Genomic DNA, 20151 nt, shown 5'->3' with positions numbered 1-20151 from the left:
CTCAATTGATGTTGGACACATTTTTCCAGAATTTTAGCCAACATTGGAATATTGGTTACCGGTCTAAAGTTGTTCGCATCTAAGGGGTTCTCAGTCAGTTTTTTTAGGAGAGGGATGACTTGTCCTGCTTTTAAGCATGCCGGTATTTGACCTTGAGATAATGAGGCATTGATGATCCTAGACCAGGCCGGGATTAGCAGGTGATTTATTGAGGACCAGCATTTCGCCGGAAGGGGATCGTTGTAATGGTTGTTAGGTTTCGATGTCGCCATGATCTTTGAAATGTCTAATTCGCTGACCTGTATAAGATCTGACCATCTGGCATTATTTTTAGGATCTGCTGCATTTAGTTCATCTGTCACCTTATATGCATATGCATTTGTTAATTTATTGAAGATATGGGAGATTTCTGTTTTATTAATTGGGATGAGATGAGGGGAGTTTTACGAACACGGACTCCATGTGAAAACGCCGGAGTAAGCTACTGCACCCACAACCCTATGATACAATAATTGTACCTTTACATGCTAAAAAACATATAACCAATTCACACAAGTGAGCTTTGAAAAATATCAGGCAATGACTGAGGTGATGATTTTTGCGTCCCCCCTAACCTAGGGGGAGACCAAGCAGATGCCTTGAACGCAAAGACCATATCATGCTCAATAATTGTGGTGGTCCCATCCTCCTAAGACCATCTCGAGCAAAGTTATGGGCAAAAATACAATACCAACCAAAGGCCCAGAAAAGCATTATGGGGCGAGAATCTAGAGTACATTGAATATTATAGTATTTGCTCTCAGCTGAGTCTGGAGAGTCTGCCCCTTGAGGAATGTTTTGATATTGGATACTATAATATTCACTGCACTCTAGAATCTCGTACCATAATGCTTTGCAGGGCCTTTGGTTGGGATTGTATATTTGCCCATAACTGACTGTGCTTGGGTGGTCCTAGGAGGATGGGACCACCACTGATTCATTCAGCATGATGTGCTCTTTGTGTTCAAGGCATCTGCTTGGTTCTCTCCCTAGGTTAGGGAGGATCCCAAAATCATTACCTCTCTCACTGCTTGCTGTATTTCCATTTCCACTTTTGTGAGATGACTATATTATCAAAGGTATGTGAGGTTTCTGTTTTATTAATTGGCCTGAGATGGAATGGAGTTGCGGAACGGAGTTCACAGAGTATTTGTTCAACTCTACAGAATTCTGTGTAGTGGTACTCTGCCAACTACGCCCACCCTTAGTGCAAATCCTGTATTGCCGATTTCTGGTGAGTTGCACTACTCTTGCTGAAGCAAGGCCAATGAAGCTACCAATGGGTGAGGCAGACTGGCCTCAAGGGTCCTGTGACCTCAGTGACAGAGTCACTGCTGCTTTAGGGAGTGCTGCGTCGCAGGCCTGCCTGCAAGACTGGAGGTGCACTTCAGTATGGATTGTGGTGGATAGGCCTTCACGGTGCTAATACACCAGGGCTTCTAAAGGTCTAGCTAGGGATTCTAAGGTCTAGCATGGAAATGTGCTGCCTCAGGAGAGTGGTCTGGTGGACTGTTCATGAAGGCTGAACCTGGTTCCCCTGTTCCAAATTCGGCAGTTCTGGCCATAGTGCCACATCCTTTCCCCCCACTGAGCACCATACTGTCCCACTGAGAGAAACTTGTGCTGCCTTCAGCTGCAACCCAATTGTGTCTGCTATAAACACCTGGATGCGACTCAATTCAAATTATACACAAGAGTAATATGCAGTCTGAAAAAAAAAGTAATAACGCCCTGGAAAAAGCAAGCCCTCATAGGGAATGCAAGATTACGTAAAGCATGTGAAATGTAAGCAGACCAACATGGTTACCCTAATACTTTTAAACTTATTATTCAGAAATCAATGCCTGAACCGTTAAGCACATGACTACAGGGCCCAGAAGGGCTCCATTTATATGTCCATTGCTTATATTCTGACAAAACGTAGCAGTATGGTTTAAAAAGACAACATCCCTGAACACAGAGCCACAGTACACATTTTATAAACTTAAATAGGTAAAAGAGCTTATAAGGATCATATTAAATGTTTCCACTCCAGTCATCAACCAGGAATTGCAGGTCCAAAAAAAATGGTGCACTTCCCTACCTGGGGTAAACAATGCTGTTCAAAGAAAGACCAGAAACCGAAAGTAGAGCTTCACTGGCAAACTCTATGAAGTGGCGCTAATGTGTTTGAATGTGAATAAAGCCAATTTCGCCACTTTGCAACTACTCTGTCTTGCTTTATTTTCTGATTTATCTTTCTTATTTTGAACCAGTTTTTTTTCTCTGTCCCAAGGCTGCACTTTGGAACATAAACATGTAAGAAAAAGAGGACATTTCCAGCAAAAGAGTTTCTTTCTTTTTTTAATCCATTTCACAGTGGAACAAATGAAGGAAAGGAGAGGAAACGGACGATTATTGAAGCACGGTTTTCAGCAGGTGAGGAGCAGGGAGAGAGACAGAAAGAGAGGGCATAGGAGGAAAAACTGCACATGATTGATTTGTTATGAATCACACAGAGCCCACTGACTTGCCAATTTGAGACCACAGAGGGGAAAAGCTTCTAACCAATTAAGATGCCTTGCAACATTATCCAATAGGTAATTCTGAGAGCAAATAGGTCCCTGATACAAAACAATGGCCACTACCTACTATGGGGCAGATTTATGAGGCCGTTGCGCCTCTTTGCGCCGCAATTGCGTCACTTTATGTGACGCAACTGCGGTGCAAACAATGCCCCCTATTTACAACGTGACGCATCTAGGAGATGCGTCACGTTGTGAAGCACTGCGCCATAAGGAGGCGTTCCTGCGCAGGGGGGGGCGTTCCTGCGCAGGAACGCCTCCTGAAAGTGGCTGAGTAAAATCTATGAGATTTCACTCAGTCACTTTCAGGGCAATGCTGCGTCAAAACCCTGCGCCTGCTTGAAGCAGGCGTAGGTCTTGACGCAGCATTGTGCACATGGTGTACCCCCGAGCCTTGCTGGAGCTGCGTCGAGCTTGCGACGCAACTCCAGCAATGCGCCACATTTCCGGCACAGATGCGTCACGCATCTATGCCGTTTTTGCACCATGGTGCGCCGCATTATAAATGCGGCGCACCATGGGTGGCGGAGCTGTGGCGCACTGTGGCGCACGTTAACTGGCGCATCCCTGGGGATGCGCCAGTTAACATAAATCTGCCCCTCAGTGCTCAAGGACTAAAAAAAGGAGAACTATATAAGAGGAAAATAAAGAAAAGAATGACAAGAGCTAATCATTGGCAAAGCAAACAGGTCCGCATTCCATGCCGTGTCCTGAATACAGTATTTAAAAAAGGTCTGCTGTAGTGGGATAAGGAGCAAACCAACATCCAAAGAAACTATTCATACACCAGCTTTGACTGCAAACAATCACCCTAGGTACTTTGCCGAAATAAAGATTTTGGTGATGATGATGATACGTCTCTGTGTTTATAAGTTAGAATGCACCCTCCCTTCTTTTAAGGAAAGCTAAGTCACAATGGCATAGTTGCGAATAGCCACACTGTCTGCCACTGGTAAGCCTGTTATTAAAATTGAAGCGTGAACACAAATATAACAATGTTATTATTAAATTAGGAGGATGAAAACTTCTGCAAGCTGAACACTTGCAATAATTCAATCAGGTGTCTTTATGTCCAAACCAATTAGGTGGAAGAGTCATGAGAGCATGCGGTGTTCCTCAGAAACATAGTTCATATTCTACTCAGAGTGTTCTAAAGGATGTCATCATTCAGGCCAATCTCATGGCCACGCATCCTATAACTCCATTTTTGTTCCCTCAGAAATAAGATTTTGTTGGCGTCTAGGGTTGTGGTGAAAATGTATGGTTTGTCCCGTACAATTGACAAACGATCATCTACTGAATGCCTTTTCTCTGCGTAGTGTGTGGTAAAACGTGTCATGGTCCTCCGGCACCTAATGTTGGATCTGTGCTCCATGATCCTGATTTTCACCTTCTGTGTCCTCATACCCATGTACACTAGGTCACGCGGGCATCAGTTCATGTAAATTACATTAGTTGAGTTACAATTCGTATGCCTACCCTACTCCCAAGAGTGATCAAGGCCTGTATCAATACTTTTTGTGTTCTCAGTTAGTTTTCAGACGTCACATGCTCCAAACTTCGTTTGTCCAGTGACTGGCTGAACATCCCGTAGTCTTTGTTGGTCTTTCTGTGTATCTGATTGAGGTCTAGTGTGAACTAAATAGTCCCTTATGTTCAGACTTCTCTTAATTAAAGGAAAAAAGAGGTTTGTCCAGGTTCAGACCATTTGAATTTTAAATCTGCAAATTCCTCAATATAATGCGTTTGATGTTGTTAGAAGCGTTGTTAAAAGTTTTGACCCAGATGGCACTGTTGTTTGGTGACCTATCCACTTTCTCCAAAAGGGTCTCCCTTTTGCATTTAAGTGCTCTCTTCTGTGCCTTTTTGATGACTCTGTTAGGATATTTCCTCCTATGAAGTTTTTCTGCTACTGTACCTGACTATACTGTGAAGTCCCCTGTGTCAGAGCAGTTTCTCCAAAGGTGGAGGAACTATCCTACCAGTAAGTTTTCCCTCAGTGATTTCAGATGGAAACTCTCAAATAAAAGGAGGCCTTTCCTATCAGTAGGTTAATGAAAGACCTGTGTCAAAAGTTACCCATCCTTCTGAACAATTTCCAGGTCTAAAAATGAGAAGCACTCGTTTGCCACAGTAGATGTGAAGTGTAGGCCAGGGCGGCTGACTCCGGACCACATGGGCTCACGTTCGATCCCCAGTGGCAGATCAGCCCAGCACCTTGTGACTGTGGGAAATAGCTTGACTAAACTTCCCGATGGCACCTGGTGCCAGGACACCTCACCTGAGGTAGCTGCCTGCTTTACAAAGGCTGGTATTATTATTAATAATATTATAATTAACCCCGGACAACCATATTAAACATAATCTGTATAATACAAGCACTCTTTTTCAGCAGACAAACACAATTTCTGGAAGTCAAATTTATTAGGGTGGAAGATCAACATGTCGGCAAAGCCAAATCCCTTCCCCCACAAATGTGTTGTAAATGGCCATGTTACCTCAGATATGAGCAGTACCAACCAAAATGCATCAGTATGCTTAGAGCTTTGTAAAACCTTGCAACACAGTAAAATGGCATGTTCATTTTCACTCAGTGGCTGTAGCAACCAGGTACACTAAGAATGTGCTAGTGAGTAAGGGTGTGCTATATATAAATGTCAACTGCATTTTAACACACTAAGGGCCTAGTTTACAGTTTGGCAGATGGGATACTCCGTCAAAACCTTGCACCTTTTCCAATTGCCGCAGTACGGAGTGCCATAAGCTCTAATGCACTTGTAAGATGGCAGTGGGACGCCTGCCACATTTGTGACTGAGTATCCTATCCACCAAAAGTAAATAGTTCTATTTGATTTTTTCAAAGCTTGTGAAGTATTCATATTTTGCAAAATGTTGCCTTTATGCTAAAATTCTTTTTTGAAAGCAAATCTTCATGATTATACCTACTTTTTTAAGATGTCACCATTTTATATTTTAATTTAACGGCAGTACCATTCATGTTGGACTTTTTAAAAAACCTTGTGTTTTGTGAAAGCAAATTATTGTAATCTTCCACTCCCCTACATATTATTTCAACAATATGTTTACTGTTCAATTCTACAAAGGTGCCCTAAGGAGAATTTCAACTGTACCTGCCATGGTTTGAATTTCAAGATATCTGCACACATCTCATTGAGGAGTGAGTGTTCCCAGTTGCTGCATGAATTCAGATCGTGTAAGGCCCAAGCAGTGGCGTAAACTGCAGTGTAGACATTGTAATGCCATCTCACATTGGATATATCATTGCTGCTGATATGAAGCTTGTCTAGTTTCTCATTTCCAGTGCAAACAGTAGACGAGTTCTTCCATAGGCTAGTGGACTCTTTTGCATTTACCCACTTACAACCAAAAACCGCTTCCCAAAACTTCAATAGAAACATGTCGTCTGTACTAGATCTTGAAGGATGGATGCTGTTAAGATGCTCTTTGAAGCCAGGTATTTCCCCTCGGTAGGTTGCAAACCCAATGGCACCTGCAAGGATCTGCGAGTACTTCTCCACTAATAAGACATTTGATGTAGACCATCCCTCGCTGGCAATCCAGACCTTCCCTGTTACATTGTGCTTCATCATCTCATCCATTAAAGGAGTCACACCAGCATAACTGGAGAAGATGACAATGGCATTGGCTGTTGAGTTTTTAATCACCCGTATAATATGTAATGCATTCCTGTCAGCACGGCTTAGGATAATGTTCTCAGAGAAAGCAATGCAAGCCCCAGCTTTAGCCAACTCTTGCTTCAATACATTGGCACCATCTTGGCCATAGTCATTGTCTTCAATGAGGAGGCCAACCCAAGTCCAGCCAAAGTGCACCAGCAGCTGGGTCAGGCCATGAGACTGAAAGTTATCATTGGGGATGGTGCGCAAAAAAGATGGGAACTGGTTTCTATCCACCAAGAGAGGGCTTGATGAAACATAGCTGATCTGTAAGGAAGTACATTTTGTATTGGATGAAATGCTCTCTTTTCAGAAATGTGTTCATTCAAACAATTGTTTCACTCAGGTTCTGGGAGGCACAAATAGTAAGAATTAAACAACTTGACTCTATCACTCATTCATTATATCAGCCCCAATCCTGCTTATGCTCTGAGAGTAGCACATTGTGGATAAAGTGTATCTGATGAAGGGTGATCTGTTTGGAAAACTTTCAACCTGCTCATCTCAATTAAATAAACAATACAATATAAAAAGGATGAACCTGACAGAGAGAGAGACTGAAATATTGTTAAATGACTTAGATCAGGAGCACACATATAGTCATGAAAGAGCCATGTTTTAGTGATATTCTGGGTGCATTATTTGTATCTTATGTTACAAGGACATCTGTCTGAAGTCAGAAGCACTCTACACGGAAAGCCTCAAATGAAAGGTCAGTAACTAGCCCTTCGCTAAAACTGGAAGAATACCTCACACTTCTTAGTCTCGCTAAAAGTAAGGCAAATATGACTTCAGTTTCCATGGTCTACATTCATTGAAAGGATGTAGAGTGTTCATCCTTATGCACACTATAGGTCTTTGGCCCCGGCTATGTTCTTGCCAGTAACGAGGTGAAGCAAAATAAATCGATGAATGAGCAGCTGGATACTTTTTCAGCTCCACATCATTATGAAAACATTTTTGGTGCCACAAGGGATCAGTTTGAATACTAGGGGCTAGTCATGAAAGCTACTGCCAGTGGAGCTGTGTGAATTGTGGTGCAATACCGTTTAATACCATTTATTCTGCAATTTACTAGGAATCTGAATAAATCAGGTGGATAAGGCTGCTGGAATGGTATACCCAGCTTAGTCCTTTCTGACAATTTTTAACTGGGGCCTTAAAATGATGGTGTCTTACGAGGTATAGTTAAAAAATGTAACTAAGAGTAAAAATTTGATTCAGGGTTAGTAGTGGACACTTTTGTAAATGGAACATTGAAATAGAGTAATGCTGGATGGGAAACAAGAATTGTAGATTAGGCAGAGCAGTTCTTCTTCCATTAATCTGGGATTTTGCTTTTTCTTTTCTATTCAGATAGCCAGCTATTGTCCATACACGTTGTACTTGCAATTGCATCTGGCTGAGTTAAAAGTTTTGAGGTAATGGTCAGGATTTGTTTATTTAAGGTACCTTCCATCACCTACAGGAAACCTGCATCCTTGAAGGACAAACTTGCCATCTGACACCAAAAAAAGCGAAATGGTTAGACAGAGCGGGAGTCTTCCGCAAATGTGGTACGTGCAAAGCCTGAAGCCACAGTGACAATGTAAAAGAGGTCACACTCTTAAGAACCAACAGACAATGGAAGATCTCTACAAACATAAACTGTCTTACTGACTATGTCGTCTATGTTATCACTTGTCCTTGTGGCAAGTGGTACATTGGATCAATAATCTTCCCAGTAAAGAACTGCATCAAAGAACACTGGAGGACAATTACCAACAAAGACTTCACCTATAGCACTGCCAAGCACTTTCATGAGACACATGATGGTGATTGGACGAGGACAAAATATTTTGACTTAGATTGTGTCCCCAAGAATCTCAGAGGCGGTAGCCGCATACAAGCTCTACGTAGACTAGAGGTGAGATTCATCCTACAAGCCGGTAGCATTTCTCCTGTTGGCATGATTAACGATGACGAACTACATGTACATTTATAGTTCGCTGAGAGTCCTTCTGAACCGTAATCCCCTAAAGCAGGATCCGTAATTCTGTCTGTAATAGGACCTCGTTTTTTAACTTCATACTTGCTATATACAGTGTACAGTTGTTTTGTTACAAAGTGTTAATTTCTTTATCACTGTTATTGAGAATGTCACAAATGGTTTGATATTTGCCTCTTTCTAAAATTATTGAGATTCAGATGCCACAACCATACTTATTGCTCACACTTTTGGTTTACTCTCTCACAGAATGGTACTCAGAGAGCAACCGCCAACAAAGAGTAGTCAGCATACTGGAAGTTAAAAGCATGGAGATCCGGCATAGTTCATACAACAGCCGCCTCTTCTTACAGTTTGTAAATACCAATAATTTTGAGGGTACACAATGTTCTCTGCTGGGAGTAAAACAAGCCGAACTGAGTATGTTTTATTTGGATAAGCAGGTAACTCACTGCTACATGATTATACTGGAGGGCTGTAGAATCGGTTTCATGCAAAATGACCAGCAATATTGCCAGGACAGTACTCCACAATGACTTATATTATATACTTTGTGATCGCTGTAGGACAGGGTACTTTACCCAGATAACAGAAATGATTGAGAAATCAATTGTGTGTAGATTGTGCGGCTTTTTTTGTCAACTTATCGCACCACATTGAAATGTATTATATGCTTCACCTTTGTTGTGATCCACTCAACGGTACTATACCCAAATGTCACCCATTAAGTACAGAAACTGATTTGACTTTGTGCCAAGTTGCACACATTTAAATATGGGTACTAACCGCACAAGGTTGTTCACTGAACCAATATTGTTTAAATCTTCTTACACTTTTTGTTTTCTGTACTATTGTTCCAACTGAGGTGCTTGAACTTAGTTAACAGGCATCCAAAATAGACATGTTAATCAATTGCACAGCTTACTGCTTCAGATTTCACTGAAAGTTCTCAGTTTATTTATATAATTTTTTTAACCAAACCTGTTTTAAAAATGAGATTCATTATGCTTACAAAAATCACTTTATTGCGAACGAGGGAAACAGCTATAAGTATGTAATGTTGGCAGTCTTTTGTTTATGTTTATCATTGTTTAGCAGGCGTCGCGTAGTACGCTACGTTTACTTAATGATGGAAACTCTACCAAAGGTCATGTGGCCAAGACACCGAGAGGAATCGAAATGCGTCTTGTTTTTGTGCCTGCATAAATTGGATTATTGTTAAAACCTGCAACCGGAGTGGCTTGTTTTTCACCAAGAACATAGGTGAGAAGAATCTGTGTACATATATATATGTATGTGTGTGTGTGTGTGTATATATATATATATATATCTATGTATATATCTATATATAGATACCACAGCTTTGACGAAAAACTGCCTGCGCCTCTTTTCCATGGCGGGCCTCGACGGGGTTTCGTCTCACCCCCGTAAATCCAAGAAAACGCTGTCTCTCTTTCCTCACAAGACAACAAGTCGAGGCCCAGTTTGCTTTTTAAGTGACTTTATTTAGGCAACAACACCCAACGCGTTTCGCAGCCTTCGCCGCTTGCTCACGAGTGAGCAAGCGGCGAAGGCTGCGAAACGCGTTGGGTGTTGTTGCCTAAATAAATTCACTTAAAAAGCAAACTGGGCCTCGACTTGTTGTCTTGTGAGGAAAGAGAGACAGCGTTTTCTTGGATCTATATATAGATATATACACTGAAAAAACCATAGGTTTCAGACATGTTATAGTTCGGAATTAGCATTTAAAAAACCTTTAAAATTCACTGAAAAAAACATAGGTTTCAGACATGTTATAGTTAGGAATTAGCATTTAAAAAACCTTAGAAATTCACTGAAAAAACCATAGGTTTTAGGGGTGTTATAGTTAGCTGGACATTCCACTTGTACAAAACCATTGACATTCCTCAGTGATGCCACTGACCATGTCATGAATGATGAAATATGTGACATCATCAGCAGTGGATTGCGGGCATGCGAGTTATAGTTAGTACAACTAACAATAACATGTCTGAAACCTATGTTTTTTTCAGTGAATTTCAAAGGTTTTTTCAATTACAATTTTTAAATGTATTAATTGTTATATTTATTTTTTGAAACTAATTTACAATTTTTTTTTTTTTAACTATTTATTTTTACATATTTTATTTTTTAAATGACATTACATATTTTTTATATAAGTAAAAAAATTGTTAATAAAAATATTAAAATTGTAATATTGATTTTTTTTATTTCATATTTTTTTAAATATATTTATATTATTTTCTTTAATGTTTTGGAGTCGCGCAGCCAAAGCGTACCTTTCTCGATCACTGAACGGAACCTAGCCGCCATTAGAGGATTGTTATGTAGGATCCTTGTAGGGTGTGCAATGGGTGCATATTTCCTGGGCGATCGCTAAGCGACCTGTACGCAACTCCTGGTGCATATGCGAAATATACGTATTACGTTACGCGACGCTGGCGCGCATTCCGCGTGACATCATATACATTTTCGACGCGGTGGGTGCACGACGCCCGCTAATTTTTTTAATGTTTAAAAAGATATATATGTATTTAATATAAATATTAAGGCAAGACATTATCTGAGCTAATCATAAAAATAATATTCTTTTACTTTTAATAAACCTATATTACTTTTAAATGCAATTTCGGGAAGTCGCGTTGGGTGCGTGCTTCCTGTGCGCTCGGTGCGCGAACCCCATGTGAACTAAAAAAAAACATTTGATTGGTTCATAACACTTCCTATTCTAACTATTAAAGGACCCCACCCATTTCAATCATTCTTCTTAGGCTTTTCTTGGGAGGAACATTTCTCTGCTGAGAAGAACCTTTTTGGGGAAATTGTACACTATTATTTCTTACAATGGCATCAAGACAGAAGCAAGCTCCTAATTCTGACATCTCTTCAGATGAGGAATTTGTTTATGAACCTCCCCTCCTGAGAGGTACACCTCAGTTGTGTGGAAGTTTTTTTCTATACCGGAGGGACAGAAGAAAGTGAATGCAGTGAAGGTGACATGCAAGATCTGCAAAAGGGTGTTGTCAAGAGGTGACCCTCTGAAAAAATACTCTTGTGGGACCGCAAGTATGATGAAACATCTAAAAACACAGCATCCTGTGAACTTGGCAAGGGAGGAATGTAGAAGATTGTCTCAAACCCCTCCAGCTGCAGTTCCTAGCACCTCTGCTGCTGCTATGTCCTCTGAACATCTGGACATATGTCCTCAATTTGCCAACGCAAAAATACACTGCATTAAGTGTAATAGATTGCTCTGCTGTGTTAGATTGCTAATAAGGTTCTCACCTCTCTTCATCACAAATCCACGGCTGGCAACAGTGTCCTACATGCCCTCAGCAGTCACCCAGATACTCTGAAGTGGAGTATTCCATATGGGGAACTGCTGAGGGCAAAAAGGAACTGCAACACTGAAGAGGGTTACATACTCGAAAGTAAGATCATCGCAGAGAGATTCAGGGAGAGGAGTTACCCCAATTGGGTGCTGAAGACTGCACTCAAGAGAGCAGCTGAAATAGAGAGGACACATACAATCTCCGATAAACCTTTGACTGTGGAGAACCAGGGTGATAAGACCAGGATGATACTTACATTCAGCTCTGATGCACAGGCCATTAAAAGAATTGTCACCAAAAATTGGGGGATTCTCAAAAGTGAGACAGTTATTGGGAACAGGATCCCTGAGAGACCCAGTATCACGTACCGAAGGGGGAGAAACATCAGGGACATGCTGGTACGGAGTGATATTACCACTTATTCACCCACTGGCATGCAGGGTATTGAGGATTTTTAGCCTTGCGGCCCCTGTAAGGCCTGTATGTTCAGCAAATGTCACAAACAGGTGAGCCACAAGAACATCACTCAATTTTTAACTTGTAGTTCAGTTTTTGTTGTGTATGCCATAGAATGCACATGAAAACTATGGTATATAGGGAGTACCACATGCATGGCCAAAGGAGAATTTTGGAGCACAGCCATGCCATCACCAACTATGATCCAAAATACCCTGCCGCTCGACATTTTAGAGAGAAACATTTCTCTAATGTCAAGGAGCTCAGTTACATCATCTTGGAACAGGTACACAAAAACCCTAGAAGTGGGAACAGGGTCCTCAAATTACATCAGATAGAGTCCAAGCTCATTATTGACTTCCAAACTAAAACACCAGGGGGTCTGAACCAGGAAGAGGAATTGGCTGTACACCTCAAGGAATAAGTGCATTCACCATTATTTCTGCTTTTACCCTGTGTTCTTAGCTCATTTTCTATAATCCATGAATCATTTTTGTGCCCAAGATGTTAGAAATGTGTTTCATAGTTATGATGCTAGTGTGTTTAATAGGGTCAGATGATCCTATGTTTTAAATTTTAATTTAGTTTACTTAACAGGAAGAAAGGAAGGGGCCCAAGTCACCAGCACTCACCTCACACGGGCTTCCTACCCTTTTTCTCTTCTCTGTTTTTTCAAGAGCACTGCGACAAACATTTATGACAACACTGCCAGTTTTAGTGTGAAAATGGTAACTCCAAGTGCACTGGACCTTTCAGTATGACTGTTTCTTAATTTTCTTCACTGTTGTTTGAGGCCACCTGGGTCCATTTGGTACATGCTTCTGCCTGGCTTGACAGCCCGCCCCGTCCTGTTCTCCCCCCCTGGTAGTTCATTTGTTTCTACATGATGCATTCTGTCACTTGCCATTACAAGGGGCTTGGCTGCCGGCACTGTCCTGTTTTGACCCCCCCCCCTTGGTATCTGGTTTGTTTAAACTTAACTTATTCTGGCACTTGCCATCCCTGGGGGTTCAGCTCTCATAAATACTACTTATTTAGTACTTGTTCATGATTACCTGGACTATTCTGTTTTTCCCCGGCTGCACTTGCACTTGGTAGATCTGTTTATGGGGGGACGGTTTTAGCCTGGTCATTGACTTTAATTTTTACTTTCACCTTGCCCAATTACATCCGGTAACGGTACAGGAGTGATAGGCTATTGGTTGGATTGTCAATGCAACTTCATTGACAAACTTGGCTACCGCAACTCACGCATTTTGTGTGAGTCCCATGACACGAACGATGGTGTCAATTCCGCGTCATCATGGGAGGCACCGTGAACACCTTTCACATGGGCACTGGCCTTAATAATGTCACTCGTGCAAGTTTGGAGTATGCATGGGATGTTACATCCTTAGGACCTGCGGGCGCCACCTTGACAGTGTTGCTGGCCATTCATGTAATTATGTATTTAAAGTATTTTAAGTTATTTACAATGATTGAATGAGATGAGAGCAACTCCAAAACAGCGTAGATCACGTGTGCCCCATCTTTTTTATTGGTAGGGTCATGGTCGTAGTGACGCATGTGCTGGATAGGTGTGGTGCGGGTGTATACCAACCATGAGGGAGTGTGTGTGTGCCGTTCTGACAACTAGACCTAGAAGTAAGAAATCACTTCAATGGAAATCTGGGCCATGTAGCTTTGTTGTGTTTTCCTGTTAGCGTAAGCGGAGTAGGCTGGACTCACGTATGCCAGTGCTGCATGAGGCTGTGAACGATGACTCCGAACTATGGGCGTGGTTCAGTCGTGAGCTATATGAGAATCAACTGATTGGGGTGTCCGTGTTGTAGTACTGCTGTCACCCGGCTCTTAAACGCAAATGTGTCATTATGTCTGTAAAGTCCCACAACATGGCAACATGGAAGGTACGGGGTATCACTGACCTTATGGTCATCCATAGTTGCACACATGAAAGATGGTGGACATGACGCATTTCTGCGAATATAAATGTTTCTTGTACATTCAGTGGAGTGTTGTAGCTGTAGTAATACAGGGCTGTGAAAGCTTAAGGTTGCAGTTTTGGGCACATGAAGGGCAGTTAATATATATACGTACGTGGTCATTCAGGTATACTGTTGAACTTGGTGCTGGAAATGAGTGTTCCAGGCGTGTCCACATCCTGTGTTTGAAGAGAAATTATGTAATCCACGCGTGCCTGAAAATGTACTGTAAATACGGTGCTCATGTAAATTGCTGATATAGTTTTGGGTCAACTTCAGTCTATATAAATATACAAAAAAAATAAAAAAGAAATAGCACCCCCTTATAAATTGACTTTACACTTACTTTGCAGTATTGTATTCATCCACTTTGTACGTTCGTATTTGTAGAATGAGCGAGAGAAAGTTATATTATCTAAGTATTTGTTACTGGCAGAGGTAAGATGGTTGCATACGCTGTTTACTGCACAATATAATGTGGTTAGGCACAGGAGCAGCATTTTAACATAATAAGTACACAGACACATATAGATAGTTGAAGTCGGTACGGGCATGTGTACTCTACTCCATTTTATTACGTTGCTGTTTGTAACAAGTAGAATAGTAATCATGATAACATACACAGATATTCAGTCATAAACTGTTTATGACTTCTGCTGTACAAAGGTAGGAGCACTATATGTGAAATAATACACAGACGATTCTATCTTAAAGCGTTCATGAGTTGTGGTGCGCTAAGGTAGGGTCGGTTTGTGTGGAGCCTGCCATGATGCGTGGTTCAGACAGAGCGCGCACTGGTAAGAATGTCTTTTGGCTACAGAGTTTTGCCTTAATAAGGCCACATGGTGATTATTTATGGTGCACTATGTTAGGGGTACGTCTGGTGCTCAGCGTGTGCTCACTCTGCGATGATGCGTGGTTCAAGCAGTCTGTACTCAAAGCATTGCCTGTTGCATACTGGGCTGCATGAACTTTGAGGGAATTAAAAAACTACCATCAATGGTTATCAATTGCTCTGTAAATTAGGTCTACTGATTGCCCCCATAACAAATTAAACAATTGCATTTCATGCAGTGCATTCTAACTTTCTCAAAATGGGGACGTATGTCTGGTGGCGATGTTAAAGGTGATGCCCCAGAGGTACTTGGGGGCCCATTATCAAGAACAGCGTTAAAATTATCACTGGTTTAGTGACAGAAAACTGCTGCTAAAGCGGCGATAATAGGCTTGATAATATGACTTGGAGAATTCCAATAGAAGCCCATGTTCACACCAGAGCTTGGACTTCTATTGAAATTCTCAAGGGGATATTATCAAGCCCATTATAGCCGCTTTAGCGGCAGTTTTCTGCTGCTAAACCAGCAATATCTTTTAACCCCATTCTTGATAATGTGCCCCTTTGGTATTGCCGGTGGTGGAGATTCATTTTGGCGCAGTGTTCTACATTCTTTGTGAGCATAGTTCACAGGATGCAGGGATTAAAGGTGTTTGAGCATACTGGCAGTGCCACAGGAGTATTTTTTGTCTCTGCCTTAAATTAATCAAGGCTGAATTCCCTACTGTCTGTAGTGTAGATCCAAAGCTGAATTCAAGTTGTAAATCCTGCTGTCGGCATTGTAGATCTTAGGCTGTATTGCATTATCTGTAATCACGATTGAAATAAAAGATGAAACATGTATGGAATAAATTGTCGAAATGTGTATGTTTCTGGGACATTATAGTACAAGTTGTGACCTGTGCTGTTTGCAGTGTAGAATGCCATTGAGTGTGCCTTTGCACTTGCAGCGTGAATTTTGTTTTTCAACTAAACCTAGAACTGATATAAAAGAAGTTTTTGAAGGAAGGGTACTAAAGGGATATTGTATAGGGTTTGATAGACGTTTTACTTAGTTTGGTACTGCACTCTGCAAATAATGAATGAAGAGTCAGTTGAATTCTGCCCGAATAGGGCCACGTGGTGATGAATTATGGTGCACTGAGTTAGTAGTACCTTTGGGACCGAGGGTGTACGTAACCTGCAATGATGTGTGGTCCGGACAGGCCGCACTGGGGTAATATTTTTTGAGTACTGAATTTTGCCTTAATAAAGCCACGTGGCGATTATTTATGGTGTACTGAGTTAGTGGTACGTCTGGTGTTTAGCATGTGCTGACCCTGCGATGACGGGTGGTCTGAACGGGCTGCCCTCAAAGCATTGAATGTTGCAAACTGGATTGCATGTACTTTGAGGGGGAAAAAAACTACCATGGATGGTTATCAGTTGTTCTGCAAACTAGGTCTACTGATTGCTCTCAATAACAAATTAAATGATTGCACTTCACGCAGTGAATGCTAACTTTCTCAAAATAGGTACGTATGTCTGGTGGCGATGATGCAGATTGGGAGCATTTGGTTTTCTTAAATGATTATAGTCTCTTACACAATTTGGATTGGTACTAATCTTGAATTGTGAGCCCTACTGTTCACAGTATAGACCGGAGGCAGTCGTCAAGAAGGGCCCACAGCCATGTGGCATTGACTTGAGCTGTATGGAGTTAGTGATAGGTGTGGCTCTCAGCCTCTACGCAGCCAGCGATGATGCATTGTGTGGGCCAGCCGCACTGGGAGCAATGTTTTTTGCCTAATGAATTCTGTCTTAATAAGGCCACGGGGAGGTGACTTGTGGTGCAGTGAACCCAGCATGTGCGCACCCTGCGATGATTCGTGGTTTGGGCGGGTCGCAGTGGTACAATGTCTCTTGCCTACTGGAATGTGTCATGTGCAATCACCATTCCGCTTGAATCACGAGCCCTCACAATGTAGATCAAAGGCAGTAGTCAGCACAGACATTGAGGAATGTTTTTTGTTGCATCGTTTAACAAAATCTGAACACATACAGTACAATTGTCTCTGCATTAAATAAATCAAGTCTGAATTTCCTACTGTCCATAGTGTAGATGTAAAGCTGAATTCAAGTTGTGAACCCTGCTGTCCACAGTGTAGATCGAAGGCAGTAGTCGACACAAACATCGAGGAATGCTTTTATGTCACATACTTTAACAAAATCTGAGGACACAGTTCAATTGTGTCTGCCTTAACTAAATCGAGACTGAATTCAATGTTGTCTGTAGTGCTGATGCGCTCCTGGTATCAAGTGGTGCGCTCTGTTGATCGCAGTGTACATTTGGGGAATGTTTTTTGTCGCATCCTTTAACAAAATGGTCTCTGCCTTACATAAATCAAGGCCAACTTTAATGTGTCCATAGTGTCGATGCAAAGCTGAATTCAAGTTGTGAACCCTGCTGTCTGCATTGTAGATTGAAGGCAATAGTCAGGACAGACATCGAGGAATGCTTTTTGTCACATCCTTTAACAAAATCTGAAGACATATAGTACAATTATCTCTGCATTAAATAAAGAAAGGCTTAATTCAATGCTGTCCGTAGTATAGATGCACAGCTGAATTCAAGTTGTGAACTCTGCTGTCCAAAGTGTAGATCAAAGGCAGTAGTCAGCACAGTTATAGACAAATGCTTTTTGTCCCATCCTTTGACAAAATCGGAAGACATAAAGTAAAATTGTCTGTACCTTAAATAAAGCAAGGCTTGATTTAATTCTGTTCGTAGTGTAGATCCAAAGCTGAATTCAAGTTGTGAACCCTTCTGTCCACAGTGTAGATCGAAGGCAGTAGTCGATGCAGACATAAGTCTGCGGTGCTGGGGCATTGAGTTTGGAATAGGCCTGTATCGAGGAGAAACGTGGTCATGGCTGCAGGCAGGTGGCAGGGTGAGAACCTTTGCTGTGCCAGAGTCTTTTGTCTTCACACAAGTGAACCACGCCCAATGTGTATCCTATGTATTTCTACTTTTACGATGGAGTTTCATACGTTGGACCATCCCACTATGCTTCTGCTTCAAGGGGGGGAACAACACAGCTACATGACCAAGGTATTCCCCAGTGTCTGAGATAATATTTTTGCATCCACTGTGCAGTACACTATATGTATCAATACTATATCTCCACATGGAAAAGTTTTTTTTTTTATAGTGAGTTGTGTATAGCACATGACCGGTACACTTTGGATTCTGTAAATTATTGTTGATGTGCGATTTTACTCCCTTATACATAGTTGATTGCCACATCTCTGAACATTCAGGTATTGGGCAGTTGAGAGGATATGGTATCTTGGGCAGGTCTGTTGTCCTGTTTTGCACTGCCTCTGAGGTAGTAGGGGGGAGGGGTCCTGGGGGGGGGTTGTTGTAGTGGTGGCGCTGGATGTTGTGAATTTGGTGGGTGTCGGACGTGCATGATTAGTACCTCTATCACATATTCGTCTTTAAATATGGGTGTGAGTTAGGTGTAATTCACGCAGTAGATAGTCGACCTCCTTACACCAGTTAAATGTTAATGCTAATTTGTTACTGGGAAGTGGAGCTATCGCCTGTTTTTGTAGTGATTTGTGGCAATTTTGTTGGCGAAAGGAATCAATTAAATGGTGGTGATATTTGCAGTTTTTACTAGGTTGAGATTGGGATGATAATTTAAAAAGAAAGAAAAAACAGATATGCTTAATGGACATTATAATTAGAGATTAGCATTTAAAAAACCTTTGAAATTCACTAAAAAACATAGGTTTCAGACAGGTTATTGTTAGTAATTATCATTAAAAAAACCTTAGAACTTCACAGAAAAAAAAATAAGTTTCAAGCAGGTTATAGTCTGGAATTATCATTTTAAAAAAACATAGAAATTCATTGAAAAATCCATAGGTTTCAGGGGTGTTATAGTTAGCTGGACATTTGACTCATACAAAACTATTGAAATTCCTCTGTTATAGTTAGTTGTACTAACTGTAACTCTCGCTCCCACAATCCTCTGGTGATGCTGTCACATATTACATCATTCATGACATGGTCAGTGACATCACTGATGACATCACTGATAAAATCACTGATGACATCATCCACATGACAATCAGATACACCTCATCATACACTAGTATAACCTTTCATCACTCACTGTAAAATACAGATTACCATATTTGAATCCATTGACACAGCAAAACAAGTATTTAAAAACCCACTAAGTGATTCCTATATCCACACATACATCTAATCAATTACCTATAGATTCACTCATACATGTTGTCAATGATCAATAGAACACTATCACCTATATTGACATTACACACCAGCACACATCATATTCAGTTATGCAGTCATCCTACTCACTTTTGCAAACAATGTATCCTATTTACATTTACTCAGCTACACACTTATACAAATAGCACTTCATTTATTCATATAGATAGTAACTCAAACTTAGTGTTTTATGAAATCACTATTACAAGTATACAGTTATCTACAGTTATCTAAACAGTCACTCATGCAATCAATGAGTTTTATGTATACTTATTTATATTCAACAACTGTCACAAACACTGTCTTTTATTGTTTCTACTTTGTTGGACATGTACCATTGAGAAATATTTTTTCTCCTCCCCACATCCATAAAGATATTCACTCACCCAAACAACTATTATAACACGTAGTCTTAACCTCATATACATACTGAATTAACTATTCACATATCTTTGGGCAGTCACAGATCTCCCACTGAACTACACACACATTCACTCTCCCATACAAATAATCAGTTAACTAATCAATAACTAATATAGACTTTCACGTAGCTAGTAACCAACTGGTGCAGCAGCTTACACAACAACTGACCAAGTAATACAGATATTCACACAGTTTAGTCACTATCCAATGTATTTAGTGAGGCACTATAAATTACTCAAGAAAACAGTCAATCACACTGCTACTAAGTCCTCTATCCAGATATTATTATATATCCACTGATTCTACAATGCAGATTGCTGTATATATAATACATATTTAAATAATAAACCAAACCACATTCACTGGATGATATCATCAGTGATGTCATCAGTGATGTCATCAGTGATGCCATTTGAGATGTCATCAGTGATGTCAATGACCATGTCATGAATGATGTAATATGTGACATCATCACCAGTGAATTGTGGGTGCGAGAGTTACAGTTAGTACAACTAACTATAACTGAGGA

The 20151-nt window shown here is 40.9% G+C and overlaps 1 protein-coding gene across 1 annotated transcript in view; it reads right to left on the bottom strand.

Annotated features, from left to right (window-relative positions):
* LOC147678514 (extracellular calcium-sensing receptor-like) overlaps positions 1–20151 on the bottom strand; it is a 62279-nt gene that overhangs the window by 23668 nt on the left and 18460 nt on the right. The window contains exon 3 of the mRNA XM_086945661.1: positions 5735–6568. Within this exon, the coding sequence (XP_086801787.1) occupies positions 5735–6568 (834 nt within the window). The remainder of the gene's footprint in view (positions 1–5734; positions 6569–20151) is intronic.

Source organism: Lissotriton vulgaris, chromosome 12 (genome assembly GCF_964263255.1).
Source record: "Lissotriton vulgaris chromosome 12, aLisVul1.2, whole genome shotgun sequence".
NCBI classification, from domain to species: domain Eukaryota; kingdom Metazoa; phylum Chordata; class Amphibia; order Caudata; family Salamandridae; genus Lissotriton; species Lissotriton vulgaris.
The sequence above is the reverse complement of the archived record's forward strand: the minus strand, read 5'-3'. Positions and strand labels throughout refer to the sequence as shown.